We start from the raw sequence: 19,294 nt of genomic DNA on the forward strand, positions 1-19,294 counted from the left end.
GCGTCATTTGCCAAGTAAGCAATGAACAGTTTATTAGATTGGATTGTGTAATTGCATCAAAAATCATGGTCAATCAACACCGACCCTTACCATGTTGACGACCCATTTGTTCATTGTTTGAATGAGGTGGAAAAAACCATGAATGGCCAGTGGCAAAGACGTCATCAAAAACGAGTTTGTTTAGCATTGTTGATGCTGCAAAATGTAAGTGTTCATTATTATAAATGCTGTAACATTCAATAATTCCCCTCTATGTTGATAGTGTCGCGTGTTTAATAATTTTATTGACTGATAATAAAATATCATCATTCACTTGGATTGTTTACCATAATCACTGTTGGCTTCTAATTCTTCAGTTGTTGCAATTGTTTGTTTGTGCATAATGACTGTCATTGATAAGCACGTCATTCGACATGATTGCATTGCAATACCAACCAACATTTTCCTTGTTCATCAATCCGGTGTCCATGTCTTTCTCTCTCTGTACGTACTTGTATGGGGAATATTTGTCATAATGATCATGATGATGGCTGAGATTCTTTCTTTGTAATCAATCAATAGCAATCAGCTAGTGTGTAAGAAAACAGAGTTAGAAATTGTAAATTCGAACAAAGTAAAGCCTGCAATCACGATCCAAATGGATCATCGAGCATACTGGAGCAATGGTCACAGTCGAATGAACATGTCATTATGGATTATAATCATAACGCGGTTATGAAGTGAACACACAATCATGAGTATAGGGTCGACAAACCGGAAAATCTCTCGTTGTGTTTGTATTTTGTATTGAGAGTGGCATTCATTCATTCAGCTACCAAATATATGTCATTATTGTGTATCCATTAGACCAGTGAATTTCCGGCTCAGATCTGGCTCACACATGTAACTTGTATCGAGTCAAGGCAAATGTCTTTCATTACGAAACGTTTGGGAACATAGTTTGTTTGTGTGTGGATCTCACCTTGACTGAATGAATGAATGGAATGTGATTGTAGTCAACGGTCTTGTCCAGTGTTTTTTGCATTTGCATGTTTGATAAGCATCATGGTCACGAGTCTTTATTGACAGACCAGGGGCAATAAATCAACAATGAGGGAGACAATGCTATTAATTAGACATTATCGACAATGAAAATGCTCAGCAAGTAAACATTTACCAAATCACCATTGTTACGTCTCTCTCTCTCTCACTCACTCTCACTATCTATCTATCTATCTATCTCTGCATTCACACAGACTGTCCATTCGATCATAGTCTCATTGGCGTTGATGAATTCATTTAACGATCAATCTGGCAATCATCGATCATTGGCCAACGGTATCATCACCAAATTCAACTGTGAATTGATTGATTGTGTCAAGTGCATTGTCAAAGTGTGGATAACGAATTTCCTGGTAAGTTTATTCAAATCTCGAATGCAAATGTCGCTTATGCATGGCCACATTGTATGAGAAGAGTGGCACAGCAATAAACAATAGTGAACAGTGGTAGACATCAGCTATCAGCTATTAGCAATAAGCTATCATCCACACACACACACACACACACACACAAACATATCGATTGATTGATCATCATCCTGTTTCGAAGAAGGGAAAATGTTTTCGACCAAATATTACAATCGCTATTTGGACGATCACTTCGATCGACAGTACTACTCGGGACGGCTTAAACTGAAAAAGTTCGACACTGACGAATTTCAATCAATGATCAACGCCAATCAACCCAATTTGCTACCTATGGCACCTGAGCCAGGTCCACCGTGTATCGAGACACGAAATCTTTCGTTCCACTATAAGGCCAGCAATCCGGTTCTCAAAAACATCACAATCAACGTACCACAAGGCAGAATCTATGCTCTTCTTGGCTCGAGCGGATGTGGCAAGACCACATTATTGCGAATGATTCTCGGAATGCTCAAGCCGAAAACAGGCACAATTCGAGTGTTTGGAATGCAACCGGGAACTGCTGAGGTCAAAATACCGGGCCCTGGTGTCGGTTACATGCCACAAGACTTAGCACTGTTCCGTTTGTTCAACATAGAAGAAACGTTCGAATACTATGGCCGTCTTTACGGCATCCCGATTGAGACGATCAAAGAGAGAATCAAGTACTACATCGAATTTCTCAATCTTCCGGTCAAGACTCGTCTCATCACACAGTTAAGTGGTGGTCAGCAGCGTCGGGTCTCGTTAGCAGTAACTCTTATGCATCAGCCACCATTACTCATTCTAGACGAACCGACAGTGGGCGTCGATTCTGTGCTTCGGCTCAAGATATGGAACTACCTGGAAGAATTGTGTACCAAACTGGGTAAGTTACATTCATTCACAATGAATTGAAACACTCACTTGTAGTTATCGTTGAAACAGGCACCACTGTGATAATTACCACGCATTACACGGAAGAAGCTCGTAATTCATACAGGGTAAGTGTCAGAATGCTATTTGACCACTTTATTCACTTTATTCTGTACAAAAGGTAGGCTTTGTGGACTCTGGTATTATTCTGGCCGAGGACAACCCACAACGACTGCTGTTCAAATACAATTGTCGTTCTTTAGAGGATGTCTTTCTTGAATTATGCCTAGAACGTGCTCGTCAGCCAGAAATCAGCAACGAGAACAAACCACAAATCAGCCAACATTGTTCGATACCGGAAGTAACAGTGCAGATTATTGTTGAGGAAAGCAATGACAACCACCATGAATCAAGTGAGAATAGCAGCGACGGATCTATCGAACAAATCGAAATGAGCCAAATCCCCAGAGATATGAACAACAACAATAATAATAGCCAAACAAGTCAGGAGTTTAAGGCCACAGATGACACTCTCATTTCGCCAATATTACCAACACCACCCATACATCCAAATGCTCCACAAGCAAACATGGATGGGGCCACCAACACTAAATTGCCATGGCTTGATTATAGTCGTCTGCACGCACTACTGGCCAAGAATTATCTGCTTTATCGACGAAATCCAGTTTCCATCATCCTGATGAATATCATTCCATTGGTGCAGGTCACTCTCTTCTGTGTAACGTTCGCTCGTAATCCGGAAAATATACCGGTTGCCGTGGTCAATCATGAAAACCGAACTCAATCCCTGTCAAACGTAAGTATTATATCAAATAATAATAATATAATTCATTTTATAATCATAGTAATCATACCTCTCGTTGCACACAGTTGTTTATCGATCAATTAGACCAACAATCGTTGTCGCTTCACTATTTCGACAACTTGGACGATGCCATAAAATCAGTTCACGATTTACAAACACGAAATGTCATCACGTTTCCAAGCAATTTTTCTCGATTTTTCCGCAAAAGATTCTTGAAACCGGAACAGATTACTGACGAAATCATCGAACAGAGTCGAATCAGTCTCTATCCCGATACAACCCATGCCGTATTCTATCTTTACACTTACCAAAAAGTGCTCGAAGGGTTCGAGAAGTTTTTGACAACCGTAGGCAAAAGCATGGGATTCAATCCAAACTTCTTTGGCTCGCCTGTTGTGCTTACAGAGACCATGTATGGCCAGAACAGCCTTCAATATTTGGAATTCGTGACTCCTGGAATGATTATCGCCGTCGTACACGGTCTATCCATGCTGATCGGATCGTTTACAATCATCAGAGAACGGTTTGACGGCCACCTGGAGCGTGGTTTCGTTGCTGGAATTCGAACTACAGAGATCCTTCTCTCGCACATTATATTCTACTTGGTGCCACTGTTTACACAGGTGGTACTCGTCTTGTTTCTTACGTTTTACATATTCGACAGCCAATCACTGGGTTCCTTGTGGGAAGTGTTTCTCATGACCTTCGTAATGGCATCACAAGGCTTGATTTTCGGTATCACAATGTCGATCACATGCCAATCTCAAGTTGCATCATTGGTGAGTAATCACAATTATTGGCATTCATAATCAAATTCACCATATAATTACACACATATCTACACACAGTTGATGGTGTTCATCATGGAAATGCCAATGATATTTACGTCCGGTGTCCTGTGGCCATTGGAAAGCGTACCACCACTGGTGAAAACATTGGCCATGTTCAACCCGCTAACATTGCCTATCCGTTCTCTGCATTACATAATGTTACGTGGTTGGACTTTGATGCGTCCTGATGTTGCCGTCGGATTGATATCGGCAGTGTCCTACTTGTTTGTATCACTCATATCGGGCTTTGTCTGGTTCGAATTGTTTAAATAATGCACACCCTGAGAAAAAAAAGACATTAGGTTTATTTGCCAAAAATGAATTTTATGTAATGAGAACAATAAAGTATGCTTACATTTATTAACCATGTGGGTCCCATATATCCATAAACAATGGCTATAAATAGCCAGCCATTATTCTGATTGTCAAAGATGCACCTTTGTTCGGTTATAGCAGTCCTGCTGATTGCTTTTGCAATCGACGCCATCCATTCAAGCAATCTAAAAAGATTGTTCGACTTGAATCCAGACATATTTCGCACCACGGTTCGTGTTTCCTTTGATCAATTTCGCATCTGATGAATGACCCTTTGCTCATTGTATTGTGTAGCCAGAATTGATCACATCACGAGGTTTCGTCCCAGAGCAACATCTGGTCACTACTGATGACGGCTATGTTCTGGTAGTTTTTCGTATCATCAATCCATACGTCAAACAGGTTAAGCGTCCGATCATATTGTGGCATGGACTGGGCGTTTCATCCGATTCATGGCTCTTCTCCACTGAAGGTCGTATCAATGCTAGTGGAATCTATGTGGAAAACAGCTGGCTCATCAACGATTGTAATGAATCGGTAACCAACTCATTAGGATTTACTCTTGCATCATGTGGATGGGACGTATGTAAATAACTTCCAGTATAACTGTTATTTGTATCTGTATGTTAACTGTATTTTTGACTGTTAAAAGGTATGGCTGCCCAACAGTCGAAGTGGCCATTATTCAGTGGGACACGTCAAACTTGATCCAAACAGAGATCCATTGTACTGGAAGTTCAACCTAAACGAACTTGCACTGTATGACATTCCGGCAGTCGTAGAATTCGTGTTGCATACCACTGGTCACAGTAAATACAACATTAATAACAATATAACTAATCTCAACCGACATACTCACCGTTGTATCTTTGCGTTTCCGGTTAGAAACCGTTGGATACGTAGCACACTCGCTTGGAACAGATCAAATGTTTGCATTGCAATCACTGATACCAGAATCGGGCAAACTGTTCGAGCCATTTATTGCGTTAGCACCGGTTGCTTATTTGGGCGGAATTTGGAGTGTAGCCAGATTCGGTGTTCCTCTCGAACCATTGCTCAGGTTTGCTAATGCTTATGTATTCGTTCGATGCTGTAATTGAAGGTTTGATTGTTTCGGTTACCAGAGCATTTCCAGGTCCATTGGGCGTTCCAGCACCAATCATGCAGTTGATAGCAGTGGTCATTTGTGGAAACGAATACCTCAACGACATTTGTCTGGACACACTCAACCTGATCGACGGAGCTGATAATCCAAACTTTAACCGGGTAAGCACTGTTCATCATTGTGTCATCATAACATATAATATGTGCCAATAATGACAGTCGACAGTGACCGTAGAAGTGGCTCATTCGGCAGTCACATCGTCAACTTGGCTATTAGCTCATCTAGCTCAAATGGTTACTTCGAACCGATATCAGATGATGAACCATGGAAGAGTGGAGAATATACTTCGCTACGGTCAGAGTGAGCCTCCTGCATATCCGTTAGGAGATATAACTTCTCCCAACATAGCTTTATTTCGCGGACAAAATGACGCGTTGGCCGATGTTTACGATGTGCAACACCTGATCGACAGTCTTAAAGGTTAGTAGGTTAGTCTTGAATTGACGAGTCACTCATGACGAATGGAATGAATTACAGTGAAACTGTTGGACAACTACATCGTACCATATGAAAAGTGGGAACACCATGATTTTCAGGTGGCCATCACACAAGGATTCTACGTCAACCGACGTGTACTGCAGTTGTTGGCCAAGTTCGATCATGCTTCCTAGCTTTATTCATCATTCTTCAATAAATAAACAAATTGAACCAAATGCTTAATTATATTTATCAAATATGACAAATAATAATACTGTTAATGTTATATTCATTGATTACTTTGACTTGATATTTAATTCACCTATAGAACAACTTTTATCATTTTGGGTTACATTAGCGTTGATTAACCTGATCGAATGATGAGGGTCGTTTGATGATGGCAGCTAATGTTAGCTCATTCATTCAGTAATTGTGTTGTTCCGGTGCAACAAGAATGGCAGTCTATATAACCATCCATCATCAGTGTTCAACATGCGGGCGAGCTTTGCCCTGGTCGATTCATTATGCCCATATACATGTCTATATACATTGAACAATCGCTTAGAAAATACATGTACATACTGTCTGATATAAAGAATCAGAAAGAGATATAGAAAATTTTCTCCAAATCATCAGATCGGTTAGTGAATGAGTGGGCACCACTTTGCAAAATAGCACAAGCTATAGCACTATGAAACTCTGGGCATTGTGTTTGGCTTTGGCTTCTGCCATTTACGTCCTTATGTTGGCTCTGTCGTCATCAAGAATCGAGCACGAATGCCAAAAACAACATTAACAACGCAATTGAACATCGATTCTGTAAACCAGAAAGGCAGACATATCGTTTCTGATCAAATCTGAATCCGAATCAATAAATTCTGGCCGCCATAATCCTTTGCATACAATGACAATATATTATTCTTATTAAGTCAATAAAAGCTCAATAGCTGAATTGTCAACACCACCCACTCACCAGCCGTCAAACCTTCAACATTCAACCATTATCTATAGTCATGTCGAGTTCGTCGACAACATGCTAAGGAAATTCGTGCAAATACCATTTCTGCTGGTCATCGTTACGACCACAATATGCTATCAAACTGAACGATCACCATCTTTGACCATCAAGCAGCAGCAGCCATTTTCTCCGCAGTCATATCGTGACCAGGCCATCGGATGCCTCTATAGCGATTCCATATGTTCGCCAGAAGAGACCTGTTTTGATGGTGAGTAATTCTGATACAACATTCAAGTATAATCGTCTATTTTATCCAACGTATGTAGATCATGCATTCGGTCGTTGTGAACAATATGACCCCATCTCTGGCACAGTCAACAGTGATTACACCTACCGACTGGATAGAAAAACGTTCCAGCTACTCGAACAGGAAGTGACAAGACTTTCGTCACAAGGCTTTGATTGGCCTAATCCGTACACCCAATGTATACTCAAAACCATCCTCAATGATCGACCTCGTGTCGTCTACAATCCAGAAGCTTGCGATAACTACTTGCCTCTGGCTTCAACAACCAATGAACCAACAACTAGCGATGACTGGTTCCTAGAATTTCCTGTACTACTGACAACAACCAAGATAAGCCCACAATTCAAATCTGAACAACAACAACAACAACCTGGATCAAATAACAATCTGAACAAGGAGAACTTGCCACTGGTCATTGGACAATCACAACAATCGATCAGTTCAACTCATCAGCCAATTAGTGATACTAATTCCATCAATGATCGAGATTCAGATGACCATCAGCAATTGATGCAGCTGTCTCGGTTGCTTGCAGCAAACAGCAAACACAAGCGACAGCCCCAACTTCAAGACTACGACGATCAAGACGACAATATCAATCAACAATTTGTCGCCTTTCTCAAACGAATCATACAACAAGACAACCTTCAATTGGCTAAGGTAAGTTCACGATTTACTTACGAAACAATTAACCACCAATAACTTTTTAACAGTCACATGAAACCAACAACGACGATTTAGATGATGAAGACATACTGGCTAAATTACTGCGATTGAATGATCACATCTCTTACCGTGATGGCCAAGCAAATGTGGAGGAGGATGAACCACACGGCCATTATTCATGGTCATCATTTAGGACTAGGTCTGTACAACGGACACCGGAAATTCGTGTTTCTCGTGATACTAGCAATGATGACCATGATGATAATGATGAAAATATCGATTTGGCCGCTCTGTTTGGTACATTGCCACTAAATGAAGATGTGGTTGTCGTTAATCTCGACGACGATAGCGATGACAATGACCGGGATGATGACCAGAATGAACAAAAACATTTGCTAATAAATGAAGACGACGATGATGATCAGGACGATGGTGACCTGAGTGAGGAGGACAAAGAAGTACTGCTGGGCGACATTAACTACAGTAACAACTATTTAATGCCAAATTTCAACCGTAATCACCGTCATGATATCAAGAAACCAGGGCCAATCTACGTAGAACAATACTGGTTCCAAAGCGATGACCAACAGCCCAAGTCGACAACACGCCAATCAACCAATCTAAGTATGTCATCACTCAATGCTAGTTTCGTTATCAATTTCAACATTGTTCCGTTCTCACCACCCACACAAAGCCAAAAAAAACTTTAGCGTACAAGCAAATCAACCTGTGGCAGAAGGACCGGTCAAATTGGATTCCGAATCACATGACATGTTAATCATTCGATCGGCTGAACAAGGTGAACATACCAATCTAGAAGCAATAGATTCCACTCACACCTATGTCATCACTGACAAAATGTAAGTCAGTTACAGACATCAGTAAAAAAATCTAATGTCTATTTATTGATGATTATAGTCTTGGCGAAGAGGATTCCGATCGTTTCCTGCAAACCATTGAACAGGTGTTCAATTTACCTAGAGGGACATTCTCGAATCTAAGGTCAGTTGGGAATGTTATTCTCAATTGCATTGCTGTCATTTTGATTTAATGATCATATCTGTTGTTGTAGGAAAGAGAATTTTCAAATAACTTTCAAAGTGAATCCCAACTATCTTGAATTGAATGCTTCACAAGTAGCATCTCGAATAGGTTTGTATTACACACACACATGACGCTCACTCAATAAAAAAAAATTTCTTATCGACAGAGGACATGGCTCAACTCATACAGGATATTACTGGCTATTTGGTCAAGGAGGCGGGTATCGGTGACAAAAACAAATTGCCGGTATTATCGGACAAAGCAATCGCCCAGAACAACGAACAAATCAAGTTGATCACCATTCTGGTTTGCTCGCTGGTCGTATCGATAGTGTTGATTGCCTATGTGTTGATCGCCTACGTGTTTCGTGAACGAATCAAAGGACTAATGAAATTCTCAGGGGATTGGATCAATTTCGATTACCAGGATCTTTGTCGTCAACGATTTGGACAGAACAAGAGCTCAAAAACGGATGTTGAACAGGGTAAACAGTCCACAGACACGAAACCTATCAGTCAGCAGCAGCAGCAAGGAAGAGATGGCCAAAACAGCCCGGCCAGTCGATCATCGACGTCGTCATGGATAGAAGAGCCCGTCTCATCCAACATGGACATCACTACCGGACATATCATCTTGGTAAGTAAATCAAACTAAATTAATGATTGTCTTCACTAATTTCTACCAAACTAATTGAGCAGTCATACATGGAAGATCACTTGAAGAACAAATCTCGGTTACAACATGAATGGGAAGCTCTTTGTGCATACGAAGTTGACCCCTGTGCAACAAATGCAGCTCTACAAAAAAAGAATGCAAATAAGAATCGATATCCGACCATTTTGCCGTACGACCACTCACGTGTAATTCTCGACGACTCGGCCAACACAACCAATTCTGATTACATCAACGCCAATACGATTGTCAGTATCATAGTTTTATTTACTGAATCATATCAATCAATTAGATATTTATATTACATACAGACTGACCACGATCCTCGAAATCCAGCCTATATCGCTACACAAGGCCCATTGTCCAACACCAAAGCCGATTTCTGGCAGGTAAGAATATTATGTGTATAAATGTGAGAGTGAATAACCTACCATCATTCTCTCAGATGATTTGGGAACAAGGAAGTGTGTTGATCGTTATGTTGACTCGTCTTCGCGAGAATGGTCTCAACATGTGTGAACGGTACTGGCCAGAAGAAGGTTCTGAACTGTTCGACAATTATGAAGTTCATTTAGTGTCTGAACACATCTGGTGTGATGATTACCTGGTACGTAGTTTCTATTTGAAGAATCTCAAGACAGGTGAAACGCGTACGGTCACCCAATTCCATTATCTGTCGTGGCCAGAGAATGGGGTGCCGAGCAATATAAAATCGCTGCTCGAATTTCGCCGTAAAGTAAACAAGTCATACAAAGGTCGTAGCTGTCCAATCGTCGTCCACTGTTCGGATGGGGTGGGTCGAACTGGCACCTATATTCTAATCGACATGGTTCTCAATAGATTGGTCAAAGGTGCCAAAGAGATTGACATCGCGGCTTCCTTGGAACATGTACGCGATCAACGAATGGCAATGGTCAAAAGCAATTTTCAGTTTGAATTTGTTTTGTTGGCCGTTGCCGATGAAGTACAAGCCATACTCAAGGCACTATCCAACAACAACTGATCTAGACACACAAACAACAAACAATTATCCATCATGGTTGATAGACAAATTTCTATTTTTCTCACTCGATTACCAACATTAATTACAATCAATTATCAGTTATTGATTGAATCACACACACACCGACACACAATCCCCATCAACAAACCCATTATGTTATCATTTTATGATAAAAATAAATCAATTATCAATAAAAAAGACATGAAAATCCATTATTTCTCAACTTACCGTTTATCAATATTGATGAGAGAACTTGATAAATAGTTTGTCAAATTTGACCAAAGATTTTTCGTACATCTGATTCAAAGAATTCAAAAGTTTGCAGATTTTTTTCAAAATGATTTTCATCATCATTAATACCTAATTTCACATCTTATACGCACAAAAAAATCATTAAGAAACAATTACAAACAATCTATAGAAAAAGAAAGAGCAAACTTTTTTTATTTATATACCTTAATATCATCAAAATAAAATGTGTGTACATTAAAAATTAAAATGTGCAAATAAAATATTTTTAAGGGTTGTCACTATTTTAATTATCGCCATCTAGTGGTGATCACATGAGGAATTGCTAAATTGAACACGTGATATTTTGGGTACACAGAAAAGAAAGTAGGGTTAGTACTAACCAAAAAAGGTTAGCATTATAACCCAAATTGGTGAGTACTAACCTTAAAAGGCTAGCGTTGCAGGACGAATAACCCAAAAAGGTTAGTGCTAACCTTTGTGGGTTAGCAATCACCCGAATTGGTTAGCGCTATCCATTATTTTAAAAATTAATTTTTTTTGTATTATAAGATAAATTATTATTATTAATAATCAATAAATTAATATTTGTAGTGAAAAATAAATCAGAAAAATAATTTTCGAGCAAAACAACAGAGTAATCGATACATAATGAAATCAATTTATAACTAAATTATCCAGATTTATTATTATTTAATGAATATTATATCAAATACCGAAATGTAATTATCAAAATTTTAAAAAAGATGGTCATCATAAATCACTTTGGAGTGCGAAACAACGATGATGATAGCGATAATGATCAAGATGGTCATCCAATTCAACAATCAATGGCTACAAAAATGGCCATCATGAATCGTAATAATCCTGCTACAATGATTGATTCATCATCATCAATCGAATGATACACCAAATATGATGATAATGTCGCCACAATTACAGCATCATAATTTTCAACGCCATCAACAACAACAACGGAATAATGTACATGTGCCACCAAGTTTTTTAATCTGTAATCATTCATCCATGAATGCAAATATCCCACCACCATCATATCATTGAGATAATCAAACTATTGAAGTTAACATGTCAGCAAAATCTGAATTGAACTCGAATTAAATAATCAAATATATGCAGATTGACAATAGTAGTAACGTTATTGTTTTTGAATTCAACTTTGATTCAATTTTGTTGGTCATTATTTCGGTCTCATAAAAACCAAACATTTTTCAAAATTGATATATGTCAGGGTTTTGTTTTGTTTCTATGAAAATCATAACAATACCAAAAATGGAAATTGAAATGATCGATTAAACATCCGATCATCAGAGGATGTGGTGAACTCCAGTAAACATCGAAATGGAGAATTTCAATAAATGTAACAACATCCTATCATACAACAAATGATATATTACCAGAATGATAATGTGGCATTTGTACATCCAATTGTTAAATCAAAACAAATTATGAATCTAAAATTATTATAAAAGCGAATTTTAAATAATAATAAGGCACGATATTTTTTATATTTGAAAATTATGTGTTATTCTCGTCTATTTTAATAATCCAGCAAGATTATCAAGTATTTGATATATATTTGTTTTTACTGGGTGCCATTTCATTCTTGTATTATTGGCAATGAATTGGCTGACCAATATGTAAAAGATTTTTCTTATATTTCTCACAATCTTCGTCCAATTTCTTTGGCTTAATATCTATTGAAAAATATAGAATAAGATGGATAATGAGTGAAGATGGCAAAGTTACTAAAAAAATTCTTCCATCTGTATATGATCGTAAAATAATTCTTATTGATCTACATTTTGTGTTCACTCAGTTTTTATCGGGACATGGAAAATTCAATGTTTACCTGCATAAAATTGGCTATCGTTATAAGTCGTCTTGTTTTTGTGGTAATTTGTGTTCAAAGTTCTATTCATTTGATTTGTTTATTTGTTGCTGAACGAACTTTAATTGAAAATCAATGTGGTGTAAATCTACATGAAGAGAATTTATGTATTTGGCTATAATTCTTTAAATATGATTTTAAAAATTTATAATTTATTTTCTTCCACCATCTTTGAGGTATAGGGGTTTTTATTGAATAAATAAATAAATAGCTCGACTTTGAATGAAATAACAGTCCATCAATCAATCAATCCTGACAAATTGACACCAATTTATCAAACAGTGGTGAAAATTCTTTGGCTCAAATCACTAATCATCAACATGTGATAAAGGTCAATTTTTACGTTCCATTGAAATTACATTATAATTTTTTTCACCAATTATGTAGCTGATATGATAATATCTATCATATAAGTTGATTTTTTATTCATTTTTCATGCTAAATCTATGGCAAAAACAATGCATTCATTTTGCCGCCTAAAATTCTAAAGTCCAAATAATGAGAAACTGCGCATAGTCAAGCAGTGGTAGTGTAGCTAACTATTTTCAATGCAAATGCTGCGCGCTTCTTTTCCCCTTCTATTCCCATACAAATTTGAATTTGATCGTTGGAAAATCGAACATTAAAATTCAACGGTCGTCGAAGACGGTTGTCCTCACTCAACTTTTCGCTATTTTTCGTGATATTTTTTTCATTTTTTTCTATTTTAATCGTGGATTTTTGCGCTAACTTTTGGAACAAAGACTTTTATCGATTCAAGATTATCTTTGTTCATAGTTATTGTGGTCTAAGATCAAAAATTGGCTCCGAAATCGATGAAGATCGTTTGGTTCGGTCATCATGTAATCATGATACAAGTTGGCGAAAAAATCCCATTTTCGATGACTTTCAAATGTATTTATGACATTTTTTTTTCACCAAATTGTATTCATTCACATCCTTTTCAAGTTTTCTTTTTCAGAGTCCATTATTATAATTGATGTAGGATAATTGGAATCCAGATTAATATATGTGAAAACATGGTCAATGAGGTAATTTACATTTTGCCTTAGATTGAAAATGCTAACAATTTTCCTTGTCTTTTGAAGCATAAAATTTTCATTGATGATCAATGATCATCATTAGACATATAATTGGTGCCGTCTTTATAAAAACGATCATGGTAATGATGCCGAACATTACAAATTTATTGGTGGATATCTGGTCACTAACATGGTACGATGTCTAATGAAACTTTCAGGTAACTTTCTAATTTCGCTATCGATCAATGATTCTAACACTTACATTTCTCAAAGGCCTGAATTGGATTGGATTGTTGGAGCAATTATTCGGTAAGTCGGCATATTCATTCTTCATATCTAATAAAGACTGGTCTATCTTTTTTTATTAGGTTTGTTCCTGAAATTTTACAATCATCAAATTGAAATTCGATTGATGATTATGTTCGAGATCAATTCGGCGGTTCCATTGTTCATCAGCATTCAATTCAAGAATAGTTTGACCATGTTCAACACATGATAACAGGTTAGGCTAGGGTTAGATTAGGCTTAGGAACATGATCTGAGCTATTTCCTATTGAATTTGATGCTGATTGAATCTTTGGAATCAATGAAGCGATCGAAAACATAATTATAAGTCGAAGATTCATTGGATGGAACACATACTTGAAAGTGATCATGGTAAGAAAATGAATAGATTAATTAAACAAACAACTATATAATATTTATCTTCACTTAGGATCGTCGGCGAACAATTGGGAAATTGAATCTCGAATCACGGATAGAATTTGGACATTGTCTTGTAACATGGACCGCGAATATTGGATCTATTTCAAATGATCATGGTAAGCAAATGAATAGATTAATTAAACAAACAACTAATATTTATCTTCACTTAGGATCGTCGGCGAACAATTGGGAAATTGAATCTCGAACCACGGATAGAATTTGGACATTGTCTTGTAACATGGACCGCGAATATTGGATCTATTTCAAACGGGACAATTAACGTTGTATGGCGCAATTGGGATGTGAAATATGGATGTATTTTATTATTTCTAATATTTTAATAAATTAATATTTCAATAAAATCAATTAAATTTCAATATATATCGATTAAATTAATATGGGGGGTAAAGGGAATAAAAGGGGGTCAAAATTGCTGCAACAATCGTGTGATGAACGACACAATCGATGATTTCGATATATCGTTGCAACAATCGGCTGGCAAAATTGCTCATAACCCAAAAAGGTTAGTACTAACCGTAGAAGGTTATTTTTTGTCGATAAACCCAAATGGGTTAGTACTAACCTTTTTACTTTCTTTTCTGTGTAGTCGAAGAACATGATGATGGAGAAATTGTTTGCTGATGCGGAATGGAAATTATTGTTCCAAGGAGCCGAGTCACGTGTTTTTGAGGGTAACTATCAATCACAACGAGCCATTCTTAAGGAACGTTTTCCAAAACGATATCGACTGGTCGAACTTGACGAAAAGCTGACCAAGGAAAGAATTCGGGCTGAAATTAAAGCTTACACAAAACTATCTGCCAAATGTGATCCAGATCTATCGAATGTTTTGCCTTCAGTTCTCTTTTCGGATAATCGTCATATAATTCTCACTCGAATCGATAATGCCTGCACGCTCAACTTGTACATCAGTGAACGTCAACAGCAATCCGAATCGATTGAACGAGTATTGATAACATTGGCTAAATTAATTGCCAACATACATTCGATCGGGTTAATACATGGAGATCTCACCACATCCAACTTTATGGTCATCGACAGCCAGCCACCACAACCTAAACATCAAAGCTTAACCATAATTCCCATCGATTTTGGCCTTTCATATTCATCCAAAACTGACGAAGATCGAGCTGTCGATCTTTACGTGTTGGAACGAGCTATCCAGAGTACACATCCAAACGTCGATATTAATATCTTTTTACGAGAATACCAAACCCAAATGGGTACCGACAAAATTAACAAACGCTTAGATCAAGTTCGGTTGCGTGGTCGTAAACGTTCAATGATAGGTTAAATAAATAAATGAAATGTATGTATTCGTAACATTGTTTTTGTCAATCGCTACATTCATCATGGCGTGATAGAGATGATATTTCCATCCATCTCTGTACACATGTTCATTATGATAAACAATAGACAAAGCCAAAGAGGACCAAATAGCGCACCTTCCACACCATAGTATACAACTCCACAGGTAATCGCCAACCCCGTTAGGTAAGGATGTCCACCTCTGTTCCAAAACAAAACAGTTATTCCTCATTCATAAATTCATTGTGTATGTCAAATCACTTACTTGCCAATGTCTGAGTAGATGGAAGAATCGACCATGAATGATGGCAACATGGCCAGGCCAAACATTGACAATGATTTGACTAGAGCCAAATTACCCTCAAAGTAGTACAGGTATAGACAAGCCGGTAATGAAGCCCAGTACGCGTTGAGTAAAGGCACGGCTGCCAGAATAGCCGCAATCACTATAGTGAAAAATATAAAATCTCTTATGATTCGAGAATATTTCAAACACTAGACTCACCAGCCGGAATGTAACATATTCCTATCGAAAACAGGGAATGCAAGAGCCAAGTGTAGACGCCATAGAATGCTGATATCTTGATAGTGGCTGCAAAGATGCTGTTGACCACTTGTTCCACGTAATGACTGAATTTATTCTCCTCTTGATTCGATGTGACCAAACTGGCAGCCATATGATCCATCAATTCGATTGGTTTGTATTTATTTTGGCTGGATGACAACAGATAGAACAGAGCCAGTAAGAATATGATCTAAAAGCAATAAACAAACATTAAATTAAATTAAATTAAACTATTAAACTATATGGTTCACTTATAACTTAAGAATCTTACAAAATTAAACACAAAGCTCACAAGCATCGTACTGGAATCCAATATGACGAATACGAATGCATAGGAAACCGAAACAATAGACTTGACCATCGGCAGATAGGATGAAGCTTGCGTTCGTAACAGCTCGATTAGCTGACTGAAATTTTTGTAGTCGACTAATCTCCATAGTTTAGGCCATTGATTTAACGATAGCCATTCTAATCGGTCGGACGATTCTGACGTCAATGGAATGGATTGATGATCGTTGCTGCTGTTGTTCAACCATGGCAGGATGTTGTGTCTAAATTCGGCCAACATTTTGTTGATAAAAATCTTTTCATCGTCTTGCAGATTTAAACGGTCGTTGATCAGGTTATCCACGTAATGCGGTTCGCTTATCTGTTTGATTGTAATGTTAATGCTTTCCTGGATGAATTCGATGGTCTTTAATTCGTTTTGCAATAGGTATATCGTTTGGTAGCATTCTCCGTAGATCTATTCAAATGATTAAACACATTATACACAACAAACTGACCAAAAATAAACAAATACCTTGATCGATACGAACACGGTCGAAAATGTGACCATCAAGCCGACAATCACAAACAAACTGATGCTAGTCAACAAATCCAGACTATTTCTCAGGCCAACTTTAATCAAGCGATCACCTTGTCTAAAGAAATATGCTAGCATCCGGAAAAGAATGTCATCTTTGAATTTATTGGCCGTTTTTTCCATGACCAATTCTAGCCATCGCTTCCCGAACTCAATACAGGTCGACAATTGATCGCTAATGAGCATGGCCAACATTCGTTGAAGAATCAAATGAACAAGCACAATGGCCAACAGCAGATTCGATACGTTCATGTGTTCTGCTATGGCAAACGCAGAAACGGTAAACAATCGCGTTATGAATAGCTGGCCAATATTCATGTCCCTGCCATCAATGTGGTCGGTCGATTGTTGGTACTTATCGCGAATCCAAGTTACGTAATTTTCGACTTTGGTCCGAACATTCTCTCGAAAAACATTGACTAGGCCATCAAATGGTGGTGGCTCGGTTGAGCCATGAACAATGTTATAAATAGTGGCTATAAAACCGACTACAAACATACAGACAATCAACAGTAATGTGAGCTGACCAAAGATTCCCATATGATAGTGGAGAGCATAGACACAAGCCATCAACAAAACACTTGGCATCGATCGTGATAACTTCCGATGTTCAGGTGCCAAAGACATTGAGATCACAAAATGGACGATGATCACCACTAAAGCTATCACAATCGCTGCCAGGTGACCATCTTTGATGACCATCGGCAATAATTTCGAACTCAACCGTCTTACATGGCAGACAATTTGATATCGAAAATGAAACACAACGAACAAGACTAGATTGCTTGACATTAATTCTATGAAGCAATTGTAGAGCATCCAAGTTAACTGCATTGGCAACATCAGACACCCTAAACACAGCGATCGATTTGTCCGGTCAAGTTGATCCAGCCATTCGCTTAACAATTTTGCCAACCAAATCTTGAACGGGTACAGTGCTGAACCACACAATAAAGCCCACAACAATGCTTTTAGACATGGCAGAAAGATGTAGTACACTTGAGACAACAGAAACAATATGGTCACAGACAAGAGAATTGATAATGATTGTATGACAAGATTCTGTACGCCTTTTTGTCGATATGTGATCCAAGTGGACACCACATCCGACAGACGAGCCTTTACTCGAGGCGTTTTCACGAAAGATGGTGTCGATTCCATATGTACTAGCTTGAATTTCCTATAATCATTGATTGATCAATTGATTGATTTGGTCAGAGATTTAAACAACACAACAACAACATGAACAAATTTGATTTGAATCGATCGTAATCAAGTCACCATTCATAGAGAACGTACGAGTGCCGATTAAAAAATTGAGAAAATCATTTGTTGACAAGTCAACGCAACAGTTTGGCCATCGTTATCTGATATTCTTGAAACGACAATCAGAATGGATAAACTACGCAGAGTACTCAATGGCAATGACATGAGTGGCGATGAAGGCGAAGGTTTTGCCCAATTACCGGTATATGGACACTTGATGCTTAAGATTATTGATGATATTAAAAACTTTTCATGATGATGAACAGATTGGCGATTCTTCATCGCTTGATTGGTCCACCCGAATCAAAGGATTCATAATCTGTTTCGTGCTTGGTTTCATCATGTCCATAATCGGCACTGCGCTTATACCTTTACCTCGTGGATTGGCATTGTTCGCTTTGTTTTACACTCTCGGCAACGGCTGTAGCATTGCAAGGTAGGTGTTACTGGTTTGTTGTGTTACTATGAGATAATGATTCATATACTATTCATTGACATGCAGCACCATGTTCCTGATGGGACCTTGGCGACAAATGAAAAAGATGTTTAGCGAGAAACGAGTTATATCTACTGCCTTGGTCATTGTATTCATGGTTCTTACCTTATTGGCTGCTCTTGTTTGGAAAAAATCACTTTTGGCCATAATCTTTTGTTGTTTGCAGTTCTTTGCCTACATCTGGTATTCCATATCGTACATACCGTATGCACAGGAATCAGTTACCAAGGCATTCATGTCATGTATCTAATTTATGTCATTCAATCACCGAAAGCTTTGATTTATTCCATATGATCAATTAATTAATTGTTGTATTATAATGCAATTGAACCAACAATCGATAAATCGAAAATAACAATGGTGGCCAAAGTTTCCATATTTCATT

At 37.9% G+C, this 19,294-nt stretch overlaps 7 protein-coding genes and 2 long non-coding RNA genes across 14 annotated transcripts; 6 read left to right on the forward strand and 3 right to left on the reverse strand.

Moving 5' to 3' along the window:
* Positions 1-1,598: 1,598 nt before the first annotated feature.
* LOC124489939 (ABC transporter G family member 20) lies at positions 1,599-4,320 on the forward strand. Of its 2 annotated transcripts, none has more exons than XM_075730105.1 (5): positions 1,599-2,313; positions 2,373-2,432; positions 2,486-3,117; positions 3,192-3,905; positions 3,975-4,320. In XM_075730105.1, exons 1-5 carry the CDS (start codon positions 1,599-1,601, stop codon positions 4,227-4,229), a joined length of 2,376 nt encoding a protein of 791 aa, XP_075586220.1. In that variant the 3' UTR covers positions 4,230-4,320. The 2 variants fall into 2 exon arrangements, with proteins under 2 accessions (XP_075586220.1, XP_046908322.1); XM_047052366.2 differs by having other exon boundaries at positions 2,373-2,428; positions 2,482-3,117.
* On the reverse strand, positions 4,099-11,099 carry LOC142597451 (uncharacterized). 3 transcript variants are annotated; one of them, XR_012832183.1, is made up of 5 exons: positions 6,436-6,568; positions 6,154-6,393; positions 5,131-6,061; positions 4,312-5,071; positions 4,099-4,237 (listed from the first exon to the last, which is right to left on the reverse strand). It is a non-coding gene; the product is annotated as an uncharacterized LOC142597451 (long non-coding RNA). The 3 variants fall into 3 exon arrangements; XR_012832184.1 differs by lacking the exons at positions 6,154-6,393; positions 6,436-6,568 and adding an exon at positions 10,732-11,099; XR_012832182.1 differs by lacking the exon at positions 6,436-6,568 and having other exon boundaries at positions 6,154-6,424.
* On the forward strand, positions 4,388-6,110 carry LOC124489999 (gastric triacylglycerol lipase). The gene is made up of 7 exons (XM_047052459.2): positions 4,388-4,501; positions 4,566-4,853; positions 4,924-5,080; positions 5,157-5,331; positions 5,396-5,537; positions 5,595-5,856; positions 5,914-6,110. Exons 1-7 carry the CDS (start codon positions 4,388-4,390, stop codon positions 6,045-6,047), a joined length of 1,272 nt encoding a protein of 423 aa, XP_046908415.2. The 3' UTR covers positions 6,048-6,110.
* IA-2 (tyrosine phosphatase IA-2) lies at positions 6,593-10,726 on the forward strand. Its single transcript, XM_047052346.2, has 10 exons — positions 6,593-7,079; positions 7,138-7,778; positions 7,832-8,408; positions 8,479-8,644; positions 8,703-8,786; positions 8,857-8,936; positions 8,995-9,464; positions 9,527-9,748; positions 9,812-9,889; positions 9,946-10,726. The coding sequence occupies exons 1-10, from the start codon at positions 6,887-6,889 to the stop codon at positions 10,501-10,503; spliced, it is 3,069 nt and encodes a 1,022-aa protein (XP_046908302.1). The 5' UTR covers positions 6,593-6,886; the 3' UTR covers positions 10,504-10,726.
* On the reverse strand, positions 9,747-10,235 carry LOC142597452 (uncharacterized). Its single transcript, XR_012832185.1, has 2 exons — positions 10,105-10,235; positions 9,747-10,047 (listed from the first exon to the last, which is right to left on the reverse strand). It is a non-coding gene; the product is annotated as an uncharacterized LOC142597452 (long non-coding RNA).
* Positions 11,100-11,122: 23 nt separating the features above from the next.
* On the forward strand, positions 11,123-14,765 carry LOC142597450 (uncharacterized). 2 transcript variants are annotated; one of them, XM_075730117.1, is made up of 9 exons: positions 11,123-11,165; positions 11,347-12,665; positions 13,405-13,555; positions 13,610-13,692; positions 13,750-13,901; positions 13,957-13,992; positions 14,052-14,340; positions 14,399-14,504; positions 14,559-14,765. In XM_075730117.1, exons 2-4 carry the CDS (start codon positions 12,497-12,499, stop codon positions 13,635-13,637), a joined length of 348 nt encoding a protein of 115 aa, XP_075586232.1. In that variant the 5' UTR covers positions 11,123-11,165; positions 11,347-12,496; the 3' UTR covers positions 13,638-13,692; positions 13,750-13,901; positions 13,957-13,992; positions 14,052-14,340; positions 14,399-14,504; positions 14,559-14,765. The 2 variants fall into 2 exon arrangements, with proteins under 2 accessions (XP_075586232.1, XP_075586231.1); XM_075730116.1 differs by lacking the exon at positions 11,123-11,165 and having other exon boundaries at positions 11,245-12,665.
* A 224-nt stretch (positions 14,766-14,989) lies between these two features.
* Positions 14,990-16,497, forward strand: Tcs5 (TP53 regulating kinase). Its single transcript, XM_047052519.2, has 2 exons — positions 14,990-15,718; positions 15,774-16,497. The coding sequence occupies exon 1, from the start codon at positions 15,005-15,007 to the stop codon at positions 15,701-15,703; it is 699 nt and encodes a 232-aa protein (XP_046908475.2). The 5' UTR covers positions 14,990-15,004; the 3' UTR covers positions 15,704-15,718; positions 15,774-16,497.
* Positions 15,700-18,332, reverse strand: LOC124489944 (uncharacterized). 2 transcript variants are annotated; one of them, XM_047052374.2, is made up of 5 exons: positions 17,085-18,332; positions 16,575-17,027; positions 16,223-16,472; positions 15,983-16,163; positions 15,700-15,919 (listed from the first exon to the last, which is right to left on the reverse strand). In XM_047052374.2, the coding sequence occupies exons 1-5, from the start codon at positions 18,306-18,308 to the stop codon at positions 15,760-15,762; spliced, it is 2,268 nt and encodes a 755-aa protein (XP_046908330.2). In that variant the 5' UTR covers positions 18,309-18,332; the 3' UTR covers positions 15,700-15,759. The 2 variants fall into 2 exon arrangements, with proteins under 2 accessions (XP_046908330.2, XP_046908329.2); XM_047052373.2 differs by having other exon boundaries at positions 16,554-17,027; positions 17,085-18,308.
* A 142-nt stretch (positions 18,333-18,474) lies between these two features.
* Positions 18,475-19,287, forward strand: LOC124490069 (vesicle transport protein SFT2B). Its single transcript, XM_047052541.2, has 3 exons — positions 18,475-18,615; positions 18,680-18,849; positions 18,916-19,287. The coding sequence occupies exons 1-3, from the start codon at positions 18,541-18,543 to the stop codon at positions 19,157-19,159; spliced, it is 489 nt and encodes a 162-aa protein (XP_046908497.1). The 5' UTR covers positions 18,475-18,540; the 3' UTR covers positions 19,160-19,287.
* The last annotated feature ends 7 nt before the right edge of the window (positions 19,288-19,294 follow it).

This window comes from Dermatophagoides farinae, chromosome 4 (assembly GCF_024713945.1).
Source record: "Dermatophagoides farinae isolate YC_2012a chromosome 4, ASM2471394v1, whole genome shotgun sequence".
Lineage (NCBI taxonomy): Eukaryota > Metazoa > Arthropoda > Arachnida > Sarcoptiformes > Pyroglyphidae > Dermatophagoides > Dermatophagoides farinae.

Excerpts from the sequence above, each read along its gene's own strand:
- LOC142597450 (XM_075730117.1), top strand. The coding sequence starts at position 12,497 with ATGAGTGAAGATGGCAAAGTTACTAAAAAAATTCTTCCATCTGTATAT. Across the intron at positions 12,666-13,404 it reads TAAGTCGTCTTGTTTTTGTG|ACTTTTATCGATTCAAGATT; the intron begins GTAATTTGTGTT and ends TTTGGAACAAAG. Across the intron at positions 13,556-13,609 it reads ATTTTCGATGACTTTCAAAT|TTTTCTTTTTCAGAGTCCAT; the intron begins GTATTTATGACA and ends ATCCTTTTCAAG.
- IA-2 (XM_047052346.2), top strand. The coding sequence starts at position 6,887 with ATGCTAAGGAAATTCGTGCAAATACCATTTCTGCTGGTCATCGTTACG. Across the intron at positions 7,779-7,831 it reads ACAACCTTCAATTGGCTAAG|TCACATGAAACCAACAACGA; the intron begins GTAAGTTCACGA and ends ACTTTTTAACAG. Across the intron at positions 9,749-9,811 it reads ACATCAACGCCAATACGATT|ACTGACCACGATCCTCGAAA; the intron begins GTCAGTATCATA and ends TATTACATACAG.
- Tcs5 (XM_047052519.2), top strand. The coding sequence starts at position 15,005 with ATGATGATGGAGAAATTGTTTGCTGATGCGGAATGGAAATTATTGTTC.
- LOC124489944 (XM_047052373.2), bottom strand. The coding sequence starts at position 18,308 with ATGGAATCGACACCATCTTTCGTGAAAACGCCTCGAGTAAAGGCTCGT. Across the intron at positions 17,028-17,084 it reads CCGTGTTCGTATCGATCAAG|ATCTACGGAGAATGCTACCA; the intron begins GTATTTGTTTAT and ends TCATTTGAATAG. Across the intron at positions 16,473-16,553 it reads TGAGCTTTGTGTTTAATTTT|ATCATATTCTTACTGGCTCT; the intron begins GTAAGATTCTTA and ends TATTGCTTTTAG.
- LOC124489999 (XM_047052459.2), top strand. The coding sequence starts at position 4,388 with ATGCACCTTTGTTCGGTTATAGCAGTCCTGCTGATTGCTTTTGCAATC. Across the intron at positions 4,854-4,923 it reads TTGCATCATGTGGATGGGAC|GTATGGCTGCCCAACAGTCG; the intron begins GTATGTAAATAA and ends GACTGTTAAAAG. Across the intron at positions 5,081-5,156 it reads GTTGCATACCACTGGTCACA|AAACCGTTGGATACGTAGCA; the intron begins GTAAATACAACA and ends GTTTCCGGTTAG.
- LOC124490069 (XM_047052541.2), top strand. The coding sequence starts at position 18,541 with ATGGATAAACTACGCAGAGTACTCAATGGCAATGACATGAGTGGCGAT. Across the intron at positions 18,616-18,679 it reads AAGGTTTTGCCCAATTACCG|ATTGGCGATTCTTCATCGCT; the intron begins GTATATGGACAC and ends GATGATGAACAG. Across the intron at positions 18,850-18,915 it reads AACGGCTGTAGCATTGCAAG|CACCATGTTCCTGATGGGAC; the intron begins GTAGGTGTTACT and ends ATTGACATGCAG.
- LOC124489939 (XM_075730105.1), top strand. The coding sequence starts at position 1,599 with ATGTTTTCGACCAAATATTACAATCGCTATTTGGACGATCACTTCGAT. Across the intron at positions 2,314-2,372 it reads AGAATTGTGTACCAAACTGG|GCACCACTGTGATAATTACC; the intron begins GTAAGTTACATT and ends TCGTTGAAACAG. Across the intron at positions 3,118-3,191 it reads GAACTCAATCCCTGTCAAAC|TTGTTTATCGATCAATTAGA; the intron begins GTAAGTATTATA and ends CGTTGCACACAG.